General features: G+C 46.4%; 2 protein-coding genes across 4 annotated transcripts in view; both read right to left on the bottom strand.

Annotated features, from left to right (window-relative positions):
* Positions 1-55: 55 nt before the first annotated feature.
* LOC113451978 (progonadoliberin-2) lies at positions 56-5,322 on the bottom strand. The gene is made up of 4 exons (XM_026723382.2): positions 4,765-5,322; positions 2,131-2,302; positions 1,867-1,950; positions 56-274 (listed from the first exon to the last, which is right to left on the bottom strand). The coding sequence occupies exons 2-4, from the start codon at positions 2,266-2,268 to the stop codon at positions 236-238; spliced, it is 261 nt and encodes an 86-aa protein (XP_026579167.2). The 5' UTR covers positions 2,269-2,302; positions 4,765-5,322; the 3' UTR covers positions 56-235.
* Positions 5,323-13,071: 7,749 nt separating this feature from the next.
* PTPRA (protein tyrosine phosphatase receptor type A) overlaps positions 13,072-27,069 on the bottom strand; it is a 127,218-nt gene continuing 113,220 nt past the window's right edge. For all 3 annotated transcript variants that reach the window (XM_087935668.1, XM_087935669.1, XM_087935670.1), the window contains 3 exons: positions 25,479-25,630; positions 23,568-23,703; positions 13,072-20,304 (listed from right to left, as the gene is read on the bottom strand). In XM_087935668.1, coding sequence (XP_087791794.1) covers positions 20,230-20,304; positions 23,568-23,703; positions 25,479-25,630 — 363 coding nt within the window. In that variant the 3' untranslated portion in view covers positions 13,072-20,229. The remainder of the gene's footprint in view (positions 20,305-23,567; positions 23,704-25,478; positions 25,631-27,069) is intronic.

Genomic DNA, 27,069 nt, shown 5'->3' with positions numbered 1-27,069 from the left:
ATAAGGGAGAAACGTGAATGGCGTGGTCTATGGGGGAGGTCTATGGTTCAGAAGATCTCAGGATGTTACATCAAGAAGATGTCAGAAGGGGGAAAAAGCTGTTCAGGAGTGAATCATTTCCAAAAGCAGACAGACTACTATTTGTTTGTTTATTTATTTATATTTCATTTATATATTTATAGTTTATGTTCCTAGGCCGCCCATCTTCCTCAAGAAAGGGGTTCTTTTTTTCTTTTCATTTCTTTTTCTGAAGTTGTCCAGTCAGGATCCCAGCCTGATAAAATTGAAAATAGGGGTCTTGTGATCAACAGAACTTATTGTATTGCTGTATTTTTAACTTTAAAAGAAGAATACAAACATACATACATACATACATACATACATACACACATACATACATTTCTCAAATAAAAGCAAATCACAGTACATGGACTGAACAATGTAAATTATACACCTATCTTGACATCCTTTGGATTAACTGGAATAGCCTCAGGAAGAACCCAAAGTAGCAATACAAAAATAACATCTCCTGAACTGGCATATTCATATACAGATAGTCCACAGAAGTTTTACCTCTTTAAGAGGTGTTTATATAAGGCAGCCATTAGTAGGCATATTTTTCTCTCTCCTTGTGTCCAGTATCCAATGCAGAGTTCTCCGTGTAGAGTTAAGAAGATAGATTGCTTGTCAGGTATTTACCTACCACATACAGTGTATTTCTGCCTACGTCTTGAATATAAGCCACTGTTAAATGTCTGAAGTCTCTGTGTGCTGTGTTTTGATCCTGGGTTTTCTCATAATAGCAGTCACACTGCAAACGCTCCGACACCGTCTTGATGCCTTGCTCCTTGCACAACCCATTTCCTCAAATAATGTCAGAATGCGAAGAGGGCGTTCATCTCCTTGAAGGCCACCCTACGACCCATCTTAACTTATCACACAAAGAGGTGCCGAGAAGCTCTCCTGCAATGGACCTTTACATCCAGAAGAAGCAGACTAAGAATCTGAGGGTTTGTCCCAAAGGCGCTTTTCCCAAAAATCAAGTGGATTTACTTGGGTTTCCCCCCCTCCCTTGGAAAACGTTACGCTTTTCATCCAAGAAGCTTCTTTAGAACTTGGATGGGAAGCAAAAGGTTTTTCAAGGAAAAGGAAGTTCAGCTGCTTTTTGGAAAAACATCTTTGGGGAGAACTACGACCTGGGAGATTTGTCAGTATATAAGAAACTAGCTGGATCCCTGTGCTTCGCTACGAAACCATGTGGTCGGGCTTAGTTTTGGGGGAGGAAAATAAGGGGATAAAAATTGCTGCCTCTGCCTACCAGCATCCATCAGTATTCATCTGGCTAACGTCCTGTCAGTGGGTGAGAGAGTTGAGGGCTGTTTGGAAACTGAAATAGTATTTGCTGAGTGAGCAAGAAGGAGACAGCAAGGAGCCTGGGTGTGGCTTAGCTCAACTGTTCTGTACTAAAGCTGCTTGGTGCTCTGAAACTGAAACTCCTCTCCTCTGCTTGTGTTTGGAAGAGATTTCTTTCCAGGTGGGGAAGGGAAGTAGGACTCCTTAGCATCAGAGCATGTTAATAATAAAAATATAGGAAATACTAAATGCTCTGATGGTCATTTCGAAGAATCCTTTCTTAGTGAGCACCTAGAAGCCAAGAGGAACATAGGTGCCAAATTTCAAATTTTGTGGGCTTTACAGTTCTGGAGATTTTGTGATGATGCATGAGTGGTATTTTGTTTTTATAGATATATAGATAGATTTCTTCTGTAAATGAATCCTGCTGAATTATTTACTTGTGTGCTGGTTGGATTGCTGCAAACTCTTCACATGATCAAGGTTCTCCATAGACAAAACCCAACTCCTTACCAGTAAGTGCTTCATCACTTTATCACTAGCAACCTTCATGTACGGGCAGCCTTGTCCATCGCAAAGTTTGGTCTCTTCAGAGTCCTGGAAACGAGACGTGGGAAGAGAAAATTACACAGTAGATTTAGGCCTGTCTTCCCTGTGCTGACAACTCCCCAAAGAATTGATCCACAGCTTCCATCCTCTTTGACTAGCTGGCTACCTGAGGATAAGAACACCTGTTTAAACACATCTGGAATGAACAATGTGGACAGCAGACCGTACCTCAAGGTTTCCAGGGAGCGCAATTTCTCGCTTCCCTCCAGGATACCAGCCGTAGGACCAGTGCTGAGATCTTGTCAGTTGCACACCAATAGCAAAAACGATGCAGAAGAAGACCAAGAGGAATCTTCCGTACACCATAATGCGATCTTCAACCCCGCTATCTCTGTGGAATCTGGATGGGTGGGGAAGAATGGAAATTTGGAAATATTTCTTGGCAGGGTTACCGTCAGCATTCAAAGTCTCAACCCTGTCATATTAAGAGAAACCCATGCCAACTCGTAAAGCATCCCTATGCCTGTTTTCGAGTTGCCGTAAACAAGGGGGTGGGGGGAAGAGATCCGAAGGAGTAGTGCGGCAGTTTAAAATCAGAAGTACATTCCAACTCTTAACTTACAAAGATTGTAGCTAAGCTACCGGATCTTCTGTCCACGAAAATCCTGAATTGGAGAATGTGATTGACAGCACCCAGCCTGTGAAGGTGCTTCATTAGAGAATCTGATTGATGACACACCGGGGGGGAGAGTGGGGGAAACAGGGTCACAGAGCAAATTACTATGCCAGAGTTGGCTTCATACGGGTCCATGCTGACATGTGACTCCTAATAAATCTTCTGGTTGCTTTTGAAGCTTGGCTCGAGGCTCATGATTCAATTAGGGCAATCGCCGGAATCCTGACAACGCAATGATGGAGATAGCGGCCAAGTTTTTCTTCTGTCCCTCAAGATGTTCTCCTCCCCATGGCAGCATTTTTTAAAAATAAAGTTTTATTGGTTTTCTACTATTACATTTAATTAGTGCTTAATAAACATCGTGTTGTCTGGGCTATTTTTTGTTTAACAATACAAATTATATTCCTAAGCCTTATCCCTTTTTTTTCCAGCCATTTGTAAAATAAATTCCATGTTTGGCAGTATTCAGTATCTTCTTTCTTTTTAATCCTCAGTGTGAGTCTGTCCGTTTCTGCACAGTCCAATATCTTCTTCATTATCTCTTCATCCGGTGGTATTTCTTCATTTTTCCAATGCTGAGCAAATACAAGGCAGCAACGTGGACTGAGGCTCCTGGGTGCTTTCTGATTGTTAATGTTCCCTAGTTTGGGTAATAAAATGTCTGCAAGAAAACCACCCAGCTCAGAGAGCACCAAAGACCCCACAGGCCTCCTCCTCCTCCTCCTCCTCCAACCCCACCCCCTTGCAGCATTGATGATGTGACCTAGTTGGGTAATGCAATGTCTGCAAGAAAACAATCCAGCTCAGAGCACCAAGGAGCCCTCATTTCAACCCTGAACTAAAAATATTCTCTTCTATTGGTAGCAATCTATATAGCTGGCCCCACAACCATCTTTCTTTCTTTTTTTTCTTTCTTTCTTTTCTTTCTTCTTCCTTCCTTCCCCCTCTCTTTCTTTCTTTCTTTCTTTCTTTCTTTCTTTCTTTCTTTCTTTCTTTCTTTCTTTCTTTCTTTCCTTTTCTTTTTCTTTCTTTTTTCTTCCTTCCTTCCCCCTCTTTCTTTCTTTCTTTCTTTCTTTCTTTCTTTCTTTCTTTCTTTCTTTCTCTTTCTTTCTTTCTTTCTTTCTTTCTTTCTTTCTTTCTTTTTTTCTTCTTCCTTCCCTCTTTCTTTCTTTCTTTCTTTCTTTCTTTCTTTCTTTCTTTCTTTCTTTCTTTCTTTCTTTCTTTCCTTCTTTCTTTTTCTTGCTTCCTTCCCCCTCTTTCTTTTTTCCTTCCCTTTCTTTTTCTTTCTTTCTTTCCTTCCTTCCTTCCTTCCTTCCTTCCTTCCTTCCTTCCTTCCTTCCTTCCTTCCTTCCTTTTCTTTCTTTCTTTCTTTCTCTTTCTTTCTTCTTCCTTCCTTCTCCCTCTTTCTCTCCCTTCCTTAGTTCTTCTTTTTCTTTCTTTTTTCTTTCTCTATCTTTCTTCTTCCTTCCTTCCCCCTCTCTTTCTTTCTTTTCCTTTCTTTCCTTTCTTTCCCTTTCCTTTTCCCTTTCCTTCCATCCTTCCTTCCATCTATCTTTCCCCTCCCTCTCCCCTCTCCTTCCTTCCTTCCTTCCTTCCTTCCTTCCTTCCTTCCTTCCTTCCTTCCTTCCTTCCTTCCTTCCTTCTTCTTCCTCCCTCCCCTCTGTCTCCCTTTTCTTTCACAGCATCTACTGCTCACTTCAACTGGTTCAAGAGCCTAACTGTCCCTAAGTAGGAAGTATCTTCTTTTTTAAAAAAAACAAAAAACCCAAACATCTGCCACACGCTAAGCAAAGAACAACCACCGAAATTGAGCAAAGAACGAGACAGGAAAATGGGCCCATTGCTACCACCCAATCCTGGTTGAACAGCAGATGCCAAACACCCGGCTTCTTTCAGTAATCCATGACCTGGTTTTGCAAGGCTACACAGGCAATTCCTTCCACCTGTGCAAACAGGTTCAGCAGCCACCCATGTCCCCCTGATCAGGATGTGGAGGGAAAAAACATCGTAATACAACCCAGGGAGTGTTGCATCTTTGCAATCTAACATTGCCTGCAATTGCAATAAATATATCTTGCCCATTTGAACATCCAGTTTCATGTCCCTCCTTTAATCCAAGTTGCTAAGAAGATGCCAACTTGTTAAGAGAAGCTTAGCAATATATATATCTACATATATCTGCTCACCTCCAATGCGTTCTTCAGTCCTCCTCCTTTGTCCGGAGATCTGACCGATCGATGTTCAAGCACTACATTGTGGATACTTATAGTCCTTCCCGTGTGCCAGGCAAGTAAGTCATTGGTCACCCACTTTGACGTTAGCTGCATCTTAAACTCGGTGGAAGGTCTTTTGAGTCTCCAGGATGCTGTGCTGAGGTTGGGACTTTTCCAGCCGTTTGTCTTTTGACTCTCTTGATCTTGCAAAGACTTAATGAAAAAGCCTTATAAAATATTTAGTATCAATTGGTCTCCGCCAGCAAGTGGCCTAGATTAAGCTTGCAAGCTAAGCAAGATCGGCCATGGGGAAAATTTGGACGGGATGATAGCAATTGCATTTACAGCCCTCTCTAAGCAGTTTACAGAGTCAGCCTCTTGCCCCCAACAATATGGGTCCTCATTTGACCCACCTCGGAAGGAGGGATGGCTGAGTCAACTTGGAGCAGGTCAGGATCAAACTGCTGGCAGTGGGCAGAATCAGCTTCCAATAGTGCACTCTAACCACTGCACCACAAGGAAGGAAGGAAGGAAGGAAGGGAGGGAGGAATTGCAATAGCACTTATATACTGCTTCAGAGTGCTCGTATTTTAAAGAGCCAGCCTCTTTCCCCCAACAATCTGGGTCCTCATTTTACCCACCTTAGAAGGAGGGAAGGCTGAGTCAACCTGGAGGCTGGTCAGGATCGAACTTCCAAATTGCAGGCAGACACCAGGCAGCAGAAGGCGCCTGCAGTACTGCACTCTAACCACTGCACCACAGAGGCTCCATATAAGTCTATGTGCTATTGCTATAGCTATTGCTATTGCTATTGCTATTCTATTCTATTCTATTCTACTCTACTCTACTCTACTCTACTCTACTCTACTCTACTCTACTCTATTCTATTCCTTCCAATATTTATTCTATTCTATTCTATTCTATTCTATTCTATTCTATTCTATTCTATTCTATTCTCTTCTATTCCTTCCAATATTTATTCTATTCTATTCTATTCTATTCTATTCTATTCTATTCTATTCTATTCTACTCTACTCTACTCTATTCTATTCCTTCCAATATTTATTCTATTCTATTCTATTCTATTCTATTCTATTCTACTCTACTCTACTCTATTCTATTTCTTCCAATATTTATTCTGTTCTATTCTATTCTATTCTATTCTATTCTATTCTATTCTATTCTATTCTATTCTATTCTATTCTATTCTATTCTATTCCTTCCAATATTTATTCTATTCTATTCTATTCTATTCTATTCTATTCTATTCTATTCTATTCTATATAGCTAGATAGGTGATAGATAAGATAGATGATAGATAGATAGATAGATAGATAGATAGATAGATAGATAGATAGATAGATAGACAGACAGACAGATAGATGAGGCAGACAGGTAGAGAGAAACTTGCAATATTTTTTTCTGAGAACAGAGACATTGGGTGTTCTTTTAAGACTCCAGCTGTTTTTAAAATAAATATATAAAAATACATCTGGGCCGAAAGATGGACATGCCACATAAGGCTGTTTTAGTGAAGATCCAACCTCTAGTAATCATCACCTGGGAAAGCTAAAATATGCTCTAACACAGATCGGGACCGCTGGTTTTCTTTCAATGCTGCAATTCGAACATCCTTCAGCTGCAGCCAACATCCAAGTTGAGAGCAGCATCTGGATTGTCTAAAGTTTAGAGCTAGAAGCCCCCGGAAGAGAAGGAACTTTTGTGAACTGAAATTCACGCTTTGGCCTCAGAGCTGCTTAGATCTGTGTTCAGTCTGAGGCAACAAAACCTCCCTACAAATGCAAACAGAGCCATTAATGGCCAGTTGAAAACTGGAAACGGATCAGAGGTGGTATTCAGCTGGTCTGGACCGGTTCTCGAGAACTGGTAGCAGAAATACTGAGTAGTCCGGAGAACCCTGCAAATCCCACCTCTGTGGGAGCGTCATTACTTGAGACTTTCAAGAAGAGATTGGACTGCCCTTTGTCAGAAATGGTGTAGGGTCTCCCGCTTGGGCAGGGGGTTGGACTAGATGACCTACAAGGCCCCTTCCAACTCTTATTAATCTGTTATCTGTTATCTGACTGGCCCCGCCAGCCCCATCTCTTCTCTGCCTCCCATGGAGTCCCAGCTGATCGGCTGGGTCTCCTTTGGTTGCCCTGCACAAGGAGAATGGAGCTGGAAAACAGGTTAGTGGGGTGCGGAGGGGAGGGGGATTTAGCAGTACATCCTTTCTCGGCCACGCCCAAGCCACGCCCACAGAACCGGTAGTAAAAAAAATTTGAATCCTACCACTGAGATGGAGGCGTATTTCTGAATGCAAAATGGCTGTTTAGGGTAACAGCAACAAATTAGAACTTCTTGATGTTTTAAGGATGATCGAAAGGGAGGGGTGAGGAAATGTTTACAAAAACAGGAAGCGTCGTCTACTGGTCATCCTTCGCTCCCTCCGCAGTGGAAAGCTTGCAAATCTAACATTAAGCAAGGCCAAGGGCTAATTTAATCTCATCCCGTCTGGTTTCTTCTGAAATTGTGCGTTTATTTATTTCAAAGCAAACACAGCTACCCAAACAGATGGCATGTCAGGAGGTCGGGTGTCAAGAAGCGCGTCATTTCTCCTGCCTCACCGTTCCGCTGTCTCATCAGCCGAGGAGGATGGGATAGAAGGGATAAACAAATACCAGCCAGACAGACAAGGAGCCCTTTCACCTTGCAAAAAGGAGCCACCTGAGGCTGGAGCTCATTCTGAGGGAGACGTGTTTTGTTTTGCGAAATCTGTTGCTGAAGTTTTTGTCACGGGACAAAACACAACGTTGGAGCCGGGATTGGCCTTGATGGTGCTGATGGATGACCTCTGGCGGGAACGGGATGGGGTGGTGCATCCATCCTTGGTCTTCTTGACCTTGTCATGCCCCCCCATTGGAGTCTGAATACGGCTGGGCAGAGCAGGGGAGAGGTAGAACAAGGGGAGAGGGAGTTCAGAGGAAGACCCAGGCCCACCCCCTCTTCATCCTAGGGCACGCAGGGAGGAACGGAGAAGGGAGCAACGTGGGTTGTGTGGCTTACGGGGGAGGAAAGGGCCCTGATTCCCTTCACTAGGCACACCTGGGGATGGAGTTTAAAGGAGAGGCAGTTTGGGAGGGGCGTTTGTCGGGAACAAATGTTGAGTTTAATCTCATTTTGGCTGCTGTTATGTGAGTTCCTGGCATCCTCCCAACTGGTTTGATTCACTGCCGTGTTACTTCACTTCAGGAGCTCCTTATTTTGGCTTGATGGATTTATAGTTTAAAGTTTTCTGTTTATAAAATTTTGGACTGGAATATCTGTAGTCAAAGGCTGTTGCAGGTTCCTGGGAGAGTTTTTCTCCAGACCGGAAAGTAACCGGTACATTGGGGACAAAATTGGAGCAAATAAAGAGACCCCTACTTATTATTCTGCGTTGTCTTTGTGCCATGCCCCAGGTCATCACAGACCTCTTAGGGGGTCTTGAGGAGCTTTGGATGGGGTGAGCATTCATCCTTGGTCTTCTTGACCTTTCAGGGGTCTTCAGGAGCATTGGACGTGGCATCCTTCGGGACCAGTTTGGGGAGTTGTGGGTGGGTGGCAGCATTGTATAGGTTCTCCACCTTCTGGGGTGGGTTGATTGGGAAGAGAGGGTCAGCCCAAAGCCTCTAATTTGTGGGGTGCCTCATGTCTCAGGTCTCTTTCCTATCCTTTTTTTTAAAAAAAAATAATTTTTACTGGTTTTTCTTTTTTCTTTTACATGTCTCAATCAATAATAAACAGTACTGCGGCACATTTTTGTACAACTACATTACACATCAATATTGTCTATATGTTCTATTTCCATACTTTTTACAACTATATATTTCCTTTTCTTCTTTCATTCCTCAATCCAGTCATACCGCTTTCCCCATATTGCGCAAAATTCAGAATCTTCTTTTCCTTCTAATTCTACAGTCATCCTATCCATTTCCGCACACTTGATAACTGTTTGGATCACTAGGCCTTTGGATGGTATGTGTTATTTCTTCCAGCATTGCAAAAAAAAGGCCATTCTGGCTGCTGTTGTTATATGTGGCATCAAATGTGTTATCCTTTTATTATATATACCTTTAATTACCCCTAAGAGGAATAATTCTGGGGTACATTCTATCTGATTTCCAATTAAATCCTGTATCCATTTTTGTATTTTCTTCCACTTATTTTTTCGCTTCAGGGCATAACCACCACGTGTGATAGAAGGTACCTTGGTTTTTGTCCGCATTTCCAGCATTTTGGATCTAAGTTAGGGTAAATTTTAGTCAATCTTGAGGGTGCCAAATGCCAGCGGTAAAACGTTTTATATTGATTTTCTTATAGGCTGCCGATTTTGTTGTCTTATAATTTATATTCCATGTTTTTCCCACTCCTCTTACTCTTTCCTTTTCTAACACCTTGGTTACCTCCTGTCTGGATTACTGTAATGTGGGGCTGCCCTTGAAGGCTGCCTGGGTGGGGGGAGTTCAACTGGTACAGGATGCAGCAGTGTAGATACTATAGGTAGTCCTCAACTTACAACAGTTCACAGTGACTGTTTGAAGTTACACTGGCTCTTAAAAAAGGGGGGGCTTATGACCTTTTCTCGCACTTACGACCATTGTAAGATTCCTGTGGTCACGTGATCCAAATTCAGATGCCTGGCCATTGACTCCTCTTTATGACGATTGCAGTGGTCATAAATAGTCAACCTTCGGACAAGCAAAGTCAACAGGGAAGCCAAATTCACTTAGCAACCGTGGTGCTAACTTAACTGCAGGGATTTATTTAACAACGGTGGCAAAAAGGAGTCGTAAAATGGGGTAAAACTCACTTAACAACGGTCCTGCTTAGCAGCAAGAAATGTCGGGCTGAATTGTGGTCACAAGTCAGGTCTGCCTGTAGTGGGGGTCTCTAGGTTTATCCATCTCACACCTGTTGTGAGCTGCACTAACTTTCAGGGTTTTTTTGTGTGTGTGTGCAATTCAAGGTGCTAGTCCTTACCTTTAAAACCTTGTATGGCACAGAGCCAGCCAGGTTATCTGCAGGACCATCTTCCCCTAAGGACATCCACCTGTCCTACTAGATCAGATTGGATGGACACTGTTAGGAATAACAAGGTTACCTAACGTAGTTGGGTAAAATAATATATATAAACTATGATAGTAAGTTTAAGTGTGTATCACTTTAAACTGCAAAGCATGTAATTTTGGGTGCGGTGTGAAACCGCCATAAGAGGGAGCAAGAGAATCTGACGATTCCTGATGATTGCTGGTTTTGATGGATTGATGGTTTGCTAACTGTGTGTTTTTCCCTACTGCTGAGTTGCTGAAGGAAGAAAGGAGGTTTGACTTCTTCGTATCTCTACTGCGAGGAGATATATTACTGGACTGATATTTGTAAGTTTACTGACCTCTTTTTTTCGACACTGGACTTTGCAACTGAATAATCCCCGGACGGACTGAATTAGTGAATGATATATGGACTGTTTGACTATGCTATAACTCTTACTGGAATAAAACTATTTAACTAGCACGGTGTATCTGTTTTACTGAGTGTAAGCTACAAAAACGTTTATCTCACATATTTTGCCTGCCTGCCTGACTACCGTGCAGATTCTGCTAGGGTGTATCCCTAACAGACACAATCCTGGCTCTCCTAAATATCACCATCAGTTGGGAAGCTAGGAAGGGTGGCTTTTCTGTGGCCCATGGAACTCTTTGCCTCATGAAGTTTGGTAGGCCTCCATCCTTTTAGCCTTCGGTGAGAGCTCTGCATCTCAACCTCAGGCTGTGAGGGAGGCCGTGTGACAACTTGTAAAGCATTCCTGGACTCCTTTCGAGTTGCCATGGGGTGCGGGTGGGGAGACGTGAAGGAGCAGCAAGTCAATCAAAACTGGAAGTACGTTCCACGCACATATTTGACCAAGGCGGTATCCCAGGTTACCGATCCAATTGGAGGGGCGTGACCTGTAGAGCCCCACGAAAGTCCTCTGTTGGAGAACGTGATTTATGACACACCAGCCATGATGCTGCTCCAGTTGGAGAATGTGATTTATGACACACCCACAGGAGGAGGGGAGACGCATAGGTGCACCGTAAATTATGTGAATCAGAGCTGGCTTCCTTAGGATAAGTGCCTGACATGTTGCTCCTAATAAATAATTGGATTTCCTTTGAACTTTGGCTCGAGGCTCATAATTTGATCAGAGCATTTGTCACAACCCTGATGTCTGGACCAAGTGCTTGGATTGGCCCAAAGTGCCCCAGCTGCCTTTCATGCTTGAGGTAGGACTAGAACTCACCATCACCTGGTCCTTGTTCCAAAGTCACCCAGCCGGCTTTTAACTGGGACTTGAACTCACTGTCTCCCAGTCATTGGCTCAAAGTTATCCAACCGGCTTTCACAGCTAAGGCGGGACTAGAACTCACCGTCTTCTGGTGATTGGCTCAAAGTCACCCAGCCAGCTTTCATGCCTAAGGCGAGACTAGAACTCACTGTCTCCTGGTGATTGGCCCAGTCACCCAGCTGGCTTTCATTCCTAAGGTGGGACTAGAACTCCCCGTCTCCTGGTGATTGGCTCAAAGACACCCAACCAGCTTTCATGCCTAAGGTGGGACTAGAACTCACTGTCTCCTGGTGATTGGCCCAGTCACCCAGCTGGCTTTCATGCCTAAGGCGGGACTAGAACTCACCGTCTCCTGGTGATTGGCCCAGTCACCCAGCTGGCTTTCATGCCTAAGGCGGGACTAGAACTCACTATCTCCTGGTGATTGGCCCAAAGTCACCCAGCCAACTATCATGCCTAAGGCGAGACTAGAACTCACCATCGCCTGGTTTCTAGCCTGGTGCCTTTACCAGTAGACCAAACTGGGTCTGTTGTGCCCATAAAGCTAGTACGTGGTCACCCATTGGCTTGGCCTCCAGTTATGTCTAAAACATATCAAGGACTTTTTGTTTGTGTGTCTTCAAATAAGCCAAGATGTGCTACTTAGAATGGGCTGTTTTGTCACCTCTCTGTCCAGGAAGCAGGACAAGCGTTCCTTACCAAGTATCTAGCCATGATTAAACCAGTCTCTGTTGGAAACCCACACACGGAGAAGGGCTTCTAAATTCAACTTAATCCATCATCCATCGATTAAAGGAACGTCTTGATTGGAAGACGGAAATGCAAAGAAGGCCCTGAGAGCATCCAAGGGCAATCTAGAGTTGGTTCCCTCCCCCAATGGTTGTGTTCGAACCCACCCTCCAACATAGGTAGGCCTGGACTTACAACTGTTTGTTTAGTGACCGTTCAGAGTTATGACGGCATGGGCATCTTGTGGCCGTTTTTCAACCCTTACGACCCCTTGCAAAATTCCCCAGGGTCACATCATCCAAATTCTAGAAGGGAGTAGGGTGTGTGGAAGAGGAGGAGGAAGAAGCCAACTGTGGGGTCTTTGGTGCTCTCTAAGCTTGGCAACCGGTTCACATTTATGACTGGAATCCCTTTTGAGGTCTTCGGACAATGGGAAAGGCCGATTCACGGAACCACCTCGCTGCCCATGGACAACGGTGTTGTGGTTCGCCGGTAGCCGGTGCAGACGGCAGCGGAATCGGACAGTGGGAAGAACAGGAACCAGTTTGGCCAGGACCATCTGGGATTGGGGTGCTAACTCCGGAGCCTCTGGAGTCTGGAAGCAGCGAGAAAGAGGAACCAGGGGAGCCTGTTCCCAGTGCGCGTATGTGCAGAGCTGCCAGAGGCGAGAGCAGCTGAGACAAAAGGGGAGACTCGGGAGTAAGGCTGGGAGGTGATTGCCCCTCGCCTAAGGGATAAAAGTCAGGCCAAGATGAGGAAACCTTTGCAGGAAGCAAAGTCGTTCAGGTTAATTCTTGAAGCTCTTTGTATTTCGGTTGTTTTTTTCCCTAGTTCATTGGACACTTTTGTTATTGGCAGCACTTCACAGGGAAGAAAGGTGGGTGCTGATCTCGAGGGACTGTTTTCAGATTCATTACCGGCTGGGAATGAAAATAATTCCCAGCGTTGCAATAAAACAAGACTTGTTTTTCAAAAGAAGCGTGGGCATAATTATGGTCTAGGTCTTGGTCAGAACAAATGGCCGTGTTCGCTTAACAGTGGCCAAAAAGGTTGTGAAAATGGAGCAAGGCTCACCAATGTCTCGCTTTACGGAGGAAAGTCTGGACTTGATGGTGGTCATTAACCCGAGGAGGATTACGTGCGTGAACTTATTTGCGTGGTGGTAGAAGAAAGAACCAGCCCAGTTAAAAAATAAAAAGAAAAGCATTTACTTGGTCAACAAAAATAAATACAAGATATTAAGACATTTGGAATGAGGCAGAGAAGAATTACAATTACAGAGAGAAACGGAAGGGAGACACAATTTGCGCGGACTGCCTTGGCATATTCCGGGGGATGGCGGGGGACAAGAGACTCAGTTTTGGCACAAAGCTTGACCCCTCTGGTTAAGGCAGCTACGATACCTCCTCCAACGGCAAGCCCAACAAGAGAACGAAAGCGAGACAAAAGTGGCTGTCTATCAGCCTTACTGACACCACAATCTGTTTATAATGTGTAGCTTTAGGATTGGAGAGATGCGTGTATATAGGGTAGCCAGGATTCCACTAATAAGTTGCTCAAAGGAATGAGAATATTTGTAGCTCAGGGTTGAAATTAGGAGTCCTTGGGGCTCTCTGAGCTTGGTGGCTTTCTTGCAGACATTTCATGACCCAACTAGGTAACGTCATCAGTGCCAGAAGGGAGTGCGGTGTATGGAAGAGGAGGAAGAGGAGGAGGAGGAGGAGGAGGAGAAGGAGGCCGAATGTGGGGTCTTTGGTGCTTTCTAAATTTGGTTGCATTCTTGCAGACATTTCGTGACCCAACTAGGTAACATCATCAGTGCCAGATGGGACTGGGGTGTGAGGAGGAGGAGGAGGAGGAGGAGGAGGAGGAGGAAGAGGAAGAGGAGGAGGTGGAGGAAGAGGCCGATTGTGGGGTTTTTTGGTGCTCTCAAAACTTGGTTGCATTCTTGCAGACATTTCGTGACCCAGCTAGGTAATATTATCAGGGCTAGAAGGGAGTGGGGTTTGCTCTCTTCAGTAGTTCTTTGATAGGGTTAATGGAACTTGGTAGGTGGAACTTCCAAATCAAACAGTAAACGGCTTAATCAAGGAATTACCAAGATGAAAACAACGCTCCCATCAACACTGACAAGAGCAAACCGCTTTTATATCAACTAGCAGCAGACCACATTCCTCACTGAGCCCTGTTGATGTTACCTAGTTGGGTCAGGAAACGCCTTCACGGAAACTACCCATTTCAGAGAACATCAGAGACTCCTACTAATTTGCTCCAGGTTTCAGTAACAGCGTGAACCTCTTGTTGTGTGCGATGTACCAGCGCGGACTTTCTCTCCCAAGGCCTCTTTCACATCCCACACCGGATGGACCATGAGAATCTTATTATTATTATTATTATTTTTTTACTGAGCCATTTTGGTGATCTGGTAAGATCAGCCCTGGTTCTCTTAGACTGGCACGAACTTCCAGGTGCTTCACTCCAGATGCTTCGGCTAGGGAAGAGCGGGAGGGTCTAGGATCTCCTCCCAAACTTGACCACCTCCTGACGTCTTCAGATTCAGAGCCGCTGGTCCAGTTGGCGCCTTCCCAAGGCTGCTCGATCTCCCAGTTTGAGATGGGCCCCGTCTGGAAGGCGCCAAACCCAGGAAGGAGAAGAGGGCTCTCCATCCCTCATGGTAGCGCCTCGGATCCTTCTCTCCGCTTGAGGGGCACCCAGCCCGCGTCACGAAGAGAGGAATCCCACGGGGCAGCTGAACCAGCCGTCGGAGCCTACCTCTTCCACACTACCGGATCGGGGATCGTGTGCGTGCCGTGCACCAAACCTGCGTGTGCGGCTTTCCCCACACCGGCTTAGGCCTGGTTTTTTTTCTTCCTCCTCTCAGCTGATCGTTGGAGGCTTTTTAAAAAACTACCGTTTCGGCCGAACCAGGGTGGGTAGAAGAAGGAAAAAAAGGAGGAGGAGGAGGAGGAGGAAAAAAATCTTCCATCTTGATGCCCGTGGGAGTTTTCCTTAGGAATAACTCAAGACAGGTGGACTTCAACTCCCAGAATTCTCCAGCCAGGATCTGTGGGTTTCCTGTTTGAGCAGGGGTTGGACTAGAAGACCTTCGAGGGTCCTTCCAACTCTTGCTATTCTGACTTCAACTCCCAGAATTCCCCAGACAGTGTCCTTTGAGATGGACCAGCCCACAAAGGGGGGGGGGAGTTCCCTACGCCAATATCTCATGTAGCGTGAGACTTTTATTTGATAGTTCGCTACTTTTGAGATCCAGGAAGATCAGCCCTGCCTGCTTGGGAATTCTGGGAGTTGGAAGTCCACCCATCTCAAAGTTGCCAAAGGATGGAGAAATACTTTAAAAAGACCTAGCTGGGCTGGTTGAAATATAAATCGCCACCAGGGAGCGATGGAGGGATTCAAACCATCCAAATTTACTCTTTGGTGCCCCCCACTGTCACTCTGGAGCATTGCAGCACAGACAATTGTCGATTGTCCACTACTTCACCAAATGCGAGCTCCGTGACGGGCCTGGAGGCATCGGAGGAAGAAGGAAGAGAAAAACAGGACAAGAAAAAAGAAATGAGTTGAGGATCCTCCAAGCAGAGAGCGCGCCTGTGTTAAAGAGGAAACGGGGAAATATTTTTTTTTTGATGCATTCTGTTTTTGAAAGAGGGGTGAGGAAAGGAGAGGAAAAGAGGAATTATGGATAAACTGGTACAAACTCAACCAGTTTTTTTTGTGTGTGTGTTGCCCTTAAAAGAGAATGATGAGAAGGCTAGATGGATGGATGGATGGATGGATGGAAGGAAGGAAGGAAGGAAGGAAGGAAGGAAGGAAGGAAGGAAGGAAGGAAAGGGAAGGAAGGAAGGAAGGAGACAGGGAAGAAGGGAAGGAAGGAAGGAAGGAAGGAAGGGAGGGAGGAAGGAAGGAAAGGGAAGGGAAGGAAGGAGACAGGGAAGAAGGGAAGGAAGGAAGGAAGGAAGGAAGGAAAGGGAAGGGAAGGAAGGAGACAGGGAAGAAGGGGAAGGAAGGAAGGAAGGAAGGAAGGAAGGAAGGAAGGAAGGAAGGAAGGAAGGAAGGAAGGAAGGAAGGAAGGGAAGGGAAGGAAGGAGACAGGGAAGAAGGGAAGGAAGGAAGGAAAGGAAGGAAGGAAGGAAGGAAGGAAGGAAAGGAAGAAGGAAGGAAGGAGACAGGGAAGAAGGGAAGGAAGGAAGGAAGGAAGGAAGGAAGGAAGGAAGGAGAAGGGAAGGAAGGAGACAGGGAAGAAGGGAAGGAAGGAAGGAAAATGAACAAAGTACATGGACTCATGCAGAGTTATAGTGAGGAAGGAAGGAAGGAAGGAAGGAAGGAAGGAGACAGGGAGGGAAAGAAGGGAGGGAGGAGACAGAGAGAAAGGGAGGGAGGGAAGATAGGAAGGAAGGAAGGAAGGAAGGAAGGAAGGAGAGATGGCTCAATTCTGAATGGCTGCTGGTCGAAGGAATGGAAGGAACGCGTGGGGGAAATGCAACGAAGAAAGGATGAACTAAACGGGAAAGAGGTTCTTTGGGCAGGCACTTCCTCGCTGCATGTCCGTAGCCTCCCAAAATTTATTTCCTTTCTAAGTAACGGCCCTTGGACAAGTCCTAGAAGGAGTTGCAATGGATAGTATGCTTCTAAAAAGAGAGGGGGGAGGAAAAAGGAGGGGGAAAAAAGAGAGAATTTAAACTCTAGATTGGGGTGGGTAGGAAGGGCCTCCTCCAAAAGGTATCGGGGCACGTAGGTCCTGGCCCACCGCTCCCAAAGGGAGAAGGAACAAACCCCAATGGTTAAGGTCCACAAATGAAGATACCTTTGTCTTCATGTACGGTCGATCCCTACTTTGTTATTGTGCAGTAGTATCACTGTGGTATCTGTTTTAACTCTGGTTTCATCTCTCAGTAGATGAAAGACTCATTCCCTCTTTCCAGGATTGTGAGAAGAACAAAAGGCTGGGCTACACATTCCTTCAGCACCAGAAGATCCTTGCCGGCCACCAAGGTCCATGGGAGAAGTCATCCTAAGGTGGTGTTGTGCTTCACCAGCAGCAGGTACGGACGGCTGAGGTCTCGGAGAGCGAGGACTCGGATGAGGGGCCTGTGTAGGATGCAGGGATGGGGCCAGGACCCTCAGGGAGGGGAATGCGGCCTTCGGAGATGGTGGAGGCTGGCAGCAGTGAGGAAGAGTCCCCCGAGGAGCCTGTGCCCAGTGAGCATGCACGCAGGGCTGCTTGAAGGAAAGAGCAGCTGCAGCAGCACAGGTGACTCGGCAGTAAGGCTGCAAGGTAATGGCTCCTCCCTTAAGAGATAGAAGCCAGCGGAGAAACTGGAGTTCTTTGCAGGAAGCAAAGGCGTTTTGCACTCGAGCCTTGTGGACGTTTGGATTATCTTGGTTGGTGTTTGGAGACTCTTTCTGTTTGAAATATTTCTTGGCAACTTTATCTCGTGTTCTTGGCAGCCTCGCACCACCTTGGCAAGGCTCCTTCTTATCAGAGACCATTAGTTTGAAACAGCCTTTTAAGCACTGTTGACCTCAAAAGTGATAGTTAGCCTGAGGGCCCAGCCAATGTTCAAATGAAGGTATTTATTTCAGATTGAAGGGAGGAGGGGGGCAGAAGAGCAGATTCAAAGCATCTGATCCCATTTTTTGGCGGGGGGAGGTGACGGTAGATTTTTGGTGAGATTTTGAGAACTTCGTCTCGACAGATTTCAGGGCGACGCTGCAGTCTTTGGCTAGCCGTTTTACATAGTATTCCTATTATGCCATTTTTAAAGACTTTTCTTTCCCCTTTTTGTGTCATTTTCAGTGAATTTTTTTTTTTTAAAAAGGAACGCAGCCTTCTAAATGCAGAAAGCTGCGCTTCCAAAGTAGAAGAATGAAGAGGCAGGAAGATAATCCAGATTGGGAGGAAAAAATATATATATATCTGTTTTCACGAAAAGGTTCTTTCGTCTTTTCCTTCCACGTCCTCTTCCTTTTTCCAATCCAATGAGACCCTGCTGGCTTTTTTAAATTTTCGTGAAAAAAAAAAAATTAAATAAATCCAATTTTTACAGCACGGATCGCTTTGTGCCAAGTAGAGCGAGGGAGGCCTGCTGACCGCAGCCGTCCAAGAGAAGGAAGCTGAAGAGGCCTCAAAACAGTTTTTCCCAAACGGAGTCCCAGAAAATTTCGGGAAGCCGCAAATCCCAGGCTATTTGGAACAATCCACGTTACGAAGGACAACTCGGGGCTGTTAAGGTGTGGGAAGTGCAAGAAAAAAGAGTTCACTCGCGCGGAGAAAACGCTATAGAAGACTTGTAGTTAAAACTTCTGGAAACCGGGATCTTTCTACACAGGGAGGAGGAGTGACAAGCCCAAATACAAGAGGGGGAAATATAATTAATAATAATCAAAACTCTTTGGGTGAAGTTTAGGGAGCTGCAAATTTGGGACGTGTGTGTGTTTCTGCTCACGATGCCTACGCAGGGAAGGATGAGGAGGTGGAAGTCAACCAGGGGTACATATCAGCCAAAAACGGCGCAACGTGTCAAAAACCAAGTGAAACAAGCAACACACAAGCCAAAATGGCGGTCAGGCCACTGTACAAAGCAGATAAGTTCGAAAGGAAAAAGAGTTTAGATTATAGTATTTTCAGCATCCAAGAGAATCACGCTGGAAAACCTGCCAGTCAATAAAGAAACCAAGGAGATATCCAGATGTGCCAGATCTTAAAGAGGGAACCTTTGTAGATGGTCCACCACCCCCGCTCCCCCAAAATGGAGCGTCTACTCCATCATAGCTGGGATCCTCAACTCTCCAAATTTCGAACTCAGAACTAAGGAGCAATTTCCTGACAGGAAGGACAATCAACCAGTGGATTCTTGACCTGTCTCCAGAAGTTGTGGGCGCTTCAACCCTGGAAGTTTTTAAAAGAAGAGACTGGACAGCCAGGTGTGTCCAGAATGGTATTGGGTCGCTTGCTTGAACTGGGGGTTGGACTAGAAGACCTCGGCGATCCCTTCCAGCTCTCATCTTCTGTTATTACATTTCATTTATTACATTCCTATGCTGCTCCTACAAAGTGACTGGGTGGATTACAAACTCTATGTATATCATTCCCCCCACCCCACCCCCCCACTCCGCTTATTATAAATTTATATTCTCCAAAGCCCCTGAAGAAGGCAGGACAAGACGCAACGGACGGAAACTCATCCAGGAGAGAAGCGACCTTTCGAACTAAGCAGGAATTTCCTGAAAATGAGAACAATGAATCAGTAGAACAAATTGCCTCCAGAAATTGTAAATGCTCCAACGCTGGAAGTTTTTAAAAAGATGTTGGATAACCATTTTGTCCGAAGTGGTGTAGGGTTTCCTGCCTAGGCAGGGGGTTGGACTAGATGACCTCCAAGGTCCATTCCAACTCTCTTCTTCTGTTATTCTAGTTTATTTCTTACATTCTTATGCCACTGATCCCTCCTAAAAGGTGATGCTGGCATATTACAAACTCTTATGTATTATCTTCCACCCTGCTTATTATAAATTCATTTGTATGGCAATTTTCCAGGTAGGGGGACTTTTTTAACTGCCGGAATTCCCTGTTATTCTAGGTTTTGTAACATCAAGTCGAGAACATCCAGCCTGAATCCCAAAGAGCATCAGAGGTTCCACACTTTTAACTACTTACGGGAAGGGATGCAAACGGGAAAATATTATTTTTCGTCCACCAAAATCTCTACTAAATACTCTTTTTAAAAAAAAAAAAAACTCGTAAAAAGAACGAAACTTTCAAGGGGTTTCCCAGGGAACGGAGGAGAAAGGAAAAGGCTTTTTTTTTTTAAAAAAAAACAATGTTATTGGTGTGCCACTTTTTTCTTTTCAAAAGAAACCGCTGATAGGAAGAAATCTCATTTGGTGTTTAAAAAGCTTTACTCCCTTCAAAGGGGGAAAAAAAAAAGAGATTTACAAAATAAAACAAAACGAAACCAGCCTGCATAAACTCTCGAGAGAAGGGTGCCTTTTTCTTTTCCTTTTCTGACAATATTCATCCAAATATCACACTATTTAATTCCCCAATACAACTTTGGGGGCGGGTGGGGGGTGGGAAAAAGTGCCTACAGCCTTCTTTTATCTAACACTTTTTGCTACATATAAAATTTCAAAGCTCATTAATAGCAATCTTAATGGTACCAACCCTTCTAGAACAGTTAAGATTATATACACATTTGAGGGGTGGGAGAGGGGTGTGTGTGTGTGGGGGGTGGGGGGGCGATAGGGATATTAACAAACAGAATATTACAAAGTATTAAAGAAGGCAACTCTTGTTCTTTCTTCCGGCGAGTTTTTCGGCTTCACTTGAAGTTGGCGTAATCTGAAAAGGCATCTATATATTCCTGGACTACCTTGTAGCAGAATTCGTACTGTTCCTGGGGATTAGACAGAAGAGAAAGCGGTGGTGAGTGATGGAACAAAACCAGGGGATTCCCCCCCCCCAAAAGATCTTCGGACGAACCTGGGAGCTTCCCAGAATCCAAGATTTTGGGGGAAATTCACTGTCGGGCCCCTGTGGGAATCTGATTCTGAGGGGGAGGCTGAGCAGCTGACTGGGGAGTGGGAGCGTGGCTCTGGTGGCTGTGGAGGAAACTGGGGAAGGGCACAGTCCGTCCCCTCTTCATCCTAAGGCACGCAGGGAGGAACGGAGAAGGGAGCAAACTGGCTTATGGGAGAGAAAAGGGCCTTGATCCCTTTTCATGAGTTGCAGCTGGGGGAACAGGATGTAAGTGGGGCATTTGCACACAGCTCCTTGCTGGAAGCAAAGCGTGCATTATCTCGGTCGAGGCTTATCTGGGTTTTTGGCGTCCTCCCAACTGTGGGTGCTGCGTTATCTTGGGGAAGACTGCAATTTATCATCCTGGCCTGCCGTGTTAATGACTTCAGAGCGGTTTGTGTAGTTTTTTTTTTTAAAAATTAGTAATTATCTTTACTTTGGGTTCAGACTGCATTTCTGCCCTTCATAGACTGTTTTTGGAAGAGTTTGAACTCCAGCTGAGGATAACTGGACATTGGGAGCCAAGTTGGAGACATTAAAGGGAATTTATTCTACTTTTGTGACTTTGTTACTTTAGGGTCACGCCCCTGGGTCATCATGTTCACCCAGAGAGAAGTCACCGACTAAAGTGACTATGCGCTCAGAGCTCGAAGCATCGTTAGAGACGTCCCCTCTCCCTTCATGGCCTGTTTCTCTGGCTCCCCTCGGGGTGGAGGTTTTGAAGTATCTATGGCGGGACTTCCAGATTCTCTAACCGCTTTCATTCCTTAGGCCAGCCATATTGGTAAGCTCGCGTGATTCTCCTTTTTTTTTTAACTGCTGTGGATATGTGTACACTAGCTCGATACCTACACTTCGCTACGAAACCATGTGGTTCGGGCTTAGTTTTTTGGGGAGGAAAATAAGGGGGAGAAAAATTGTGCCTCTGCCTACCAGCCTCCATCGGTATTCATCTGGCTAGCGTCCTGTCGGTGTGCGAGAGAGTTGAGGGCTGTTTGGAAACTGAAACAGTATTTGCTGCGTGAGCAAAGAGGAGACAGCAAGGAGCCTGGGCGTGGCTTAGCTCAACTGTTCTGGACTCAAGCTGCTTGCTGCTGTGAAACTGAGACTGAAACTCCTCTGCTTGTGTTTTGCATTTGGAAGAGATTTCTCTTCAAGTGGTGAAAGAGAGTGGAACTCCTTAGCATCAGAGCGTGTTAATAATAATAATAATAATAATAATAATAATAATAATAATAATAATAATAATAATAGTAATATAGGTAATGCTCTAAATGCTCTGATGGTCTTTGGAAAAAATCCTTTCTTAGTGAGCACCTAGAAGCCAAGAGGAACATAGATGCCTAATTTCAAGTTTGTAGGCTTTACGGTTCTGGAGATTTTATGATGATGCGTGAGAGGTATTTCGCTTTTATATATATATAGAATTGAATTGAACTAGGCTGTGATGTTTCTCTTTGCCGTGTGTGTGTGTGTGTGTGTGTGTGCGCATAATGGTTATCTTTTGAGAGCTGAATGCAACGAACTTTCAGTGTATGCTGATTAGTGTATATTTAAAGTGATAATAAAGATTCTATTCTGTTCTATTCTACTTTTTATATTCTATTCTATTCTATTCTATTCTGCACTCTATTTTATCTCTTCTGCATTCTATTCTATTCTATTCTATTCTATTCTATTCTATTCTATTCTATTCTATTCTATTCTATTCTATTCTATTCTATTCTATTCTACTCTACTCTTCATTCCATTCCATTCTATCCATCTTCTATTTCTATTTATTTCTATATTTCTGTTCCTATCCCATTCCATATTCTATATCCCATTCTATACTTAAAGCATCTTTCTAATTTCGGGGATCCGAAATAAGCAATTATTTCTGGAAAGGTTTGCAAGGTTGTCCTTGACTTATGACCTTTCGGTTTGCGACCGTTCAAAGTTACGACGGTGCTGACGACCGGTCTCTTGGCACTTATGACTCTGGCAGCATAACCACAGCCAGGGGTTCGTGGCAACTGGCATGGGCTACAACCACAACGGTTTCAGCATCCTGCAGTCATGCGGCTGCCTTTCGCAACTTTCCCAGCCGGAGTCTGGCCAACTAAGTCGATGGGGAAAGGTGTCAACTAAAAAAAATACTTCTTTGGTCTTTTTAGTGGCCAGCAGAAAGGGAGTGGGATAAAACAGTGCATTCCTTAAAAGCCCAACGTTGTCGGAGCGCAAGATTATTCCTGGAGAGCCTGATTGATGACTCTTGACTATGGATGTGTCCCATTGGAGAATATACATCCGGGGAGTGGGGGGAAGACCAGGGTCAAGAGGGAAATGAATGATGTGTCTTAGTGTCGGCTGCACCCAGGTAACGCCGACATGTCAACTCCTAATAAATCAATATTTTTTACTCTTGAGAGATGCGGCTAGAGACTTATGATTTGAATGGGGGTGGATCTGTTGGAGCCCTAATATTCTCATGTCATGTGGTCGCTAAAAGAAACCACTGTAAGTAGAGGACGACCTTTACTAAGCTTCGCGGTCCCGTCCCCCCTGTGCTGTGGTTCGCCAGCAGCAGGTGCGGACGGCTGAGCTCTGGGAGAGCGAGGACTTGATGCAGGGATGGGGCCAGGACCATCAGGGAGGGGAATGCGGCCTTTGGAGATTGTGGAGGCTGGCAGCAGCGATGAAGAGGTCACCGAGGAGCCTGTGCTCAGGGTGCGTGTGCACAGGGCTGCTTGAAGGAAAGAGCAGCTGCAGCAGCACGGGCAACTCGGCAGTAAGGCTGCAAGGTGATGGCTCCTTCCATAAGGGATAAAAGCCAGCGGAGAAACCGGAGTTCTTTGCAGGAAGCAAAGACGTTTTTGCACTCAAGCCTTGTGGACGTTCGGAATACCTTGGTTTGTGTTTGGAGACTCTTTGGGTTTGAAATATTTCTTGGCAACTTTATCCAGTGTTCTTGGCAGCCTCGCACCACCTTGGCAAGGCTCGTTCTTATCAGAGACTATTAGTTTGAAACAGCCTTTTCACCGGGAAGTAGAACGGGATTCGCAGAGAAGCATTCAAAGGTTTTGCTTTTAATCTCTTGTTTGTTGTTTGTTTCCTTGGAACCAGGTTTGGGTCAGAACACCCTGGCGGGCCGAGTCTTACCAGTGTTTGCACCATGTGCGGCCTCTGTAACCTCAAGCTCTTCACCGTCTGAAAGACGTCCAGAATTCCTTCCGCCTTGACCCTTTCGAGGACGGTGCCCAACGCGCAAAAAGTCCCCGTCCGACCAGCTCCAGCACTGTGTGAAGGAATGCAAAGAGGAGATCAAACGGAGTCCTTCCTTCTCTGCAACTTACAAGGAGACGAGAGCTCGGAAGGTCTACTCAATGGTTGTGGGCGTGGTGGAGAAAACGAGCTTCTCCGTTGAAGGAAGAAGGGTTGGGTCCAGTAGCGCAGGGTTTGCCAACCTTTCGGACCTCGGGGACCACCGCACTCATAATTTTAAATCCCGCGGACCACTAATACGGATTTTGACTGACGGTGGCTTGCGGACGTTGGTGGGAAGGTCGGTCCCGTATTCCAGAGCTGCAGGAGTCACAGGACTGGCCCCTTTGGTCATCCCGGAGTAGCTGCTCCTCCACCCGGGTGCACCGGCCTGCCATGGACTGGAGGAGCTGCTCTGGGGTGACCAAAGGGGCCAGTCCTGTGACTCCTGCAGCTCTGGAATACGGGACCGACTTTCCCACCAACGTCAGTAAACCACCCCGGGGCGGATTGTCCCTCCCTCCACCTCGTTGGTCTTACCTTCCAGTTCCCAGCTCGCGTGGCTCTACTCAAGGTAAGGTTTGCGCTTGGAGACAGCGGGTGGGCGGGCCATGTGGGGGGTGCGGCCTTGTGTTTCCCACACAGCCTGGATTAATTGCTTTGGGGGGTGGGAAACGACATTGCTCTGTGGACCACCCAAATTTTCTCGTGGACCGCCCATGGTGCCCGGCCCACTGGTTGCCGACCGCTGCAGTAGTGGGGTCCTACCTTGGTCGCTACCGATTGGGCAGGTGATTGGGCTTGCGCGCACGCCCCTAACATGCGCGCACAGGCCTGTTTTTAATGCACCGATCAGCCGAGAGGAGGATGAAACGAAAAGCTCGGAGTGACCCTCCCACCCACCCATGCGCTTGTCGCTTTTTGTATCCTCTCAGCTCATCGGAGGGGGCAACCAGTTTGGACCAGTGGGTAAGATTTTCGTTCTTTTTTTTTCTTTTTACTGCTGGTTTGACTGAACCGGGCCAAACTGGTAGCATGCCACCACTGGTTGGGGTCAGTCTGAAGCTACCGTCTAGCCCGGGACTGCAGAGGCACGGAGATCGTGAAGCAAAGTTTCTTTAAGGAAGAGAGGCGGTTTGGTGTGGTGCTTAAGCTGCCGGCTTAGAAACTGGGAGACTGGGAGTTCTAGTCCTGCCTCAGGCATGAAAGCCAGCTGGGTGACTTTGGGCCAATCACCAGGAGACGGTGAGTTCTAGTCCCGCCTTAGGCATGGAAGCCAGCTGGGTGACTTTGAGCCAATCACCAGGAGATGGTGAGTTCTAGTCCCGCCTTAGCCATGAAAGCCAGCTGGGTGGCTTTGAATCAACCGCCAGGAGACGGGGAGTTCTAGTCCCGCCTTAGGCAGGAAAGGTGGATGTGTGACCTCAGGACAATCACTAAGTTATAGTGACTTCTAGTTTGACCTTAAGCGTGGAAGCTGACTGGGTGACTTGGGACCAATCCCCAGGAGAGGGTGAGTTCTAGTCCCACCGTAGGCGTGAAAGCCGATGGGGTGACTTTGGGGGCAGTCCCTCTCTTTCAGCCCAACCCCACCTCACGGGGTTATTACTGCGAGAAAGAGGAGGAGAAATGACCATTAGGCTTTAATCATCAAGACGAGAATGCAAATAAACGCGCTCCTTTTTTGGCGGGGATCAGTGGCATCGGTGTCCGTGGTGCGCTTCAAAAGCCTCAGGGATGCGAGTTGGCCACTGCAAAGGGGGTGGGGTGCCCTCAGACACACACACACACACATGCGCAGAGTGCTACCTGCAATGCACAGTGATGGGGTGGTTGCCGGATTGCTGCTGCTGCTTCTGCACGGCTGCTATGATGTTGATCATGCCTTTCCCGTCGCTGGGAATCCCCACCTCCGGCCACCCGTGGAAGTGGAACTGCCGGATTTGCCGGCTTTTGTTTTCCTGGGGAGGAGGGTGAGGGGGGGAGAGAAGAATGTAGAATAATATCGTTAGAAGGGAGCTTGAAGGTCTTCTAGTCCATCCCTCCGCTTAGGTAGGAAACCCGAGGCCAGTGGGGGCTAATCCTTCTCGGCTCGCAGGGCAGCACCCCAGAAGGCAATGCGTGCTGCCCTCCACCCCCCGCCATGCCCGCTGCGGGCCCCCTGTGCATCTCGGAGCACGCGCGCGCGTGTCTTCCGCACATCCCCGCCCAGTGGTGGGATTCAAAGTTTTTTTACTACTGGTTCTGCGGGCGTGGCTAGATGGGTGTGGCAGGGGAGGATATACTGCAAAATCCCCCTTCCCTCCCCACCCCACTAGCCTGATTTCCAGCTCCCTTCTCCTGAGCAGGGCAACCAAAGGAGACCCAGCCGATCATCTGGGACTCAACGGGAGGCAGAGAAGAGATGGGGGTTGGCGGGGCCGGTCAGATAACAGATAACAGATTAATAAGAGTTGGAAGGGACCTTGTAGGTCATCTAGTCCAACCCCCTGCCCAAGGGGGAGACCCTACACCATTTCTGACCAATGGCAGTCCAGTCTCTTCTTGAAAGTCTCACGTAATGACGCTCCCACAAAGGTGGGATTTGCAGGGTTCTCTGGACTACTCAGTATTTCTGCTACTGGTTCTCCAGAACTGGTCCAAACCGGATGAATATACCACCTCTGGACATCGCCCTTTGAGGACCTTGTGCCAGAGGTGATCTCCACAAACCCAGGTTCAATCGAGGTTAAAGAGAACCTGCAGATGTCCGAGAAGACGCTCAAATCTTTCAGGTCCGAGTTGACCCAAAGGTGTTTTTTTCCCAAAGGAAACTAGACCTTCTTGTGTGTGTGTGTGTGTGTGTGTGTGTGTGTGTTCCTTGAAGACCTTTTGCTTCTCATCCAAGAAGCTTCATCAGGTCGAACTGGAGAAGAACGGAAGAAGCTTCTCGGATGAGAAGCGACACGTTTTCAGAAAAACGGGAGGGGCCCTACGCTGTCCACCTGGGCCCTTACTCCCATGTCGACCCTGAGTTCTTAATTGTTCCCTTCTCCTGGCAGCTCTGTGCATGAGCATATCCGGAATAGGCTCCAGCTGTTCTTCTGCCTCACTGATTTCCAACTCCGAAGGCAGCTGACAATTGCTGCCAGCCTGCCCTGGCCTCATCTCTGCCTCCGATGCAGAGCCCTCGTCCGAGCCTTCCTCAGCCTCCAAGACTGGCCCAGGTTTCCCGCCCACCCCTCCCGCAACCTCCTTACTGGTACTTACTGGTACTGTCTGACTCTGCTGCCAGCTCCATCAGCCGCTGGCCGGCCACAACACATACGTGTGACCTGATTCCCGAGCAACCAGATTGTGATCACACGAGTGTGGGAAGGCTGGGATGCCAAAAACTCCGAGGATCGGTCGTAAGCACTAC

This window comes from Pseudonaja textilis, chromosome 6 (assembly GCF_049901715.1).
Source record: "Pseudonaja textilis isolate UNSWEBS1 chromosome 6, rPseTex1.2, whole genome shotgun sequence".
In the NCBI taxonomy this organism is placed as follows: domain Eukaryota; kingdom Metazoa; phylum Chordata; class Lepidosauria; order Squamata; family Elapidae; genus Pseudonaja; species Pseudonaja textilis.
Note: the sequence above shows the minus strand (reverse complement) of the source record. Positions and strands in the feature narration are given on the sequence as shown.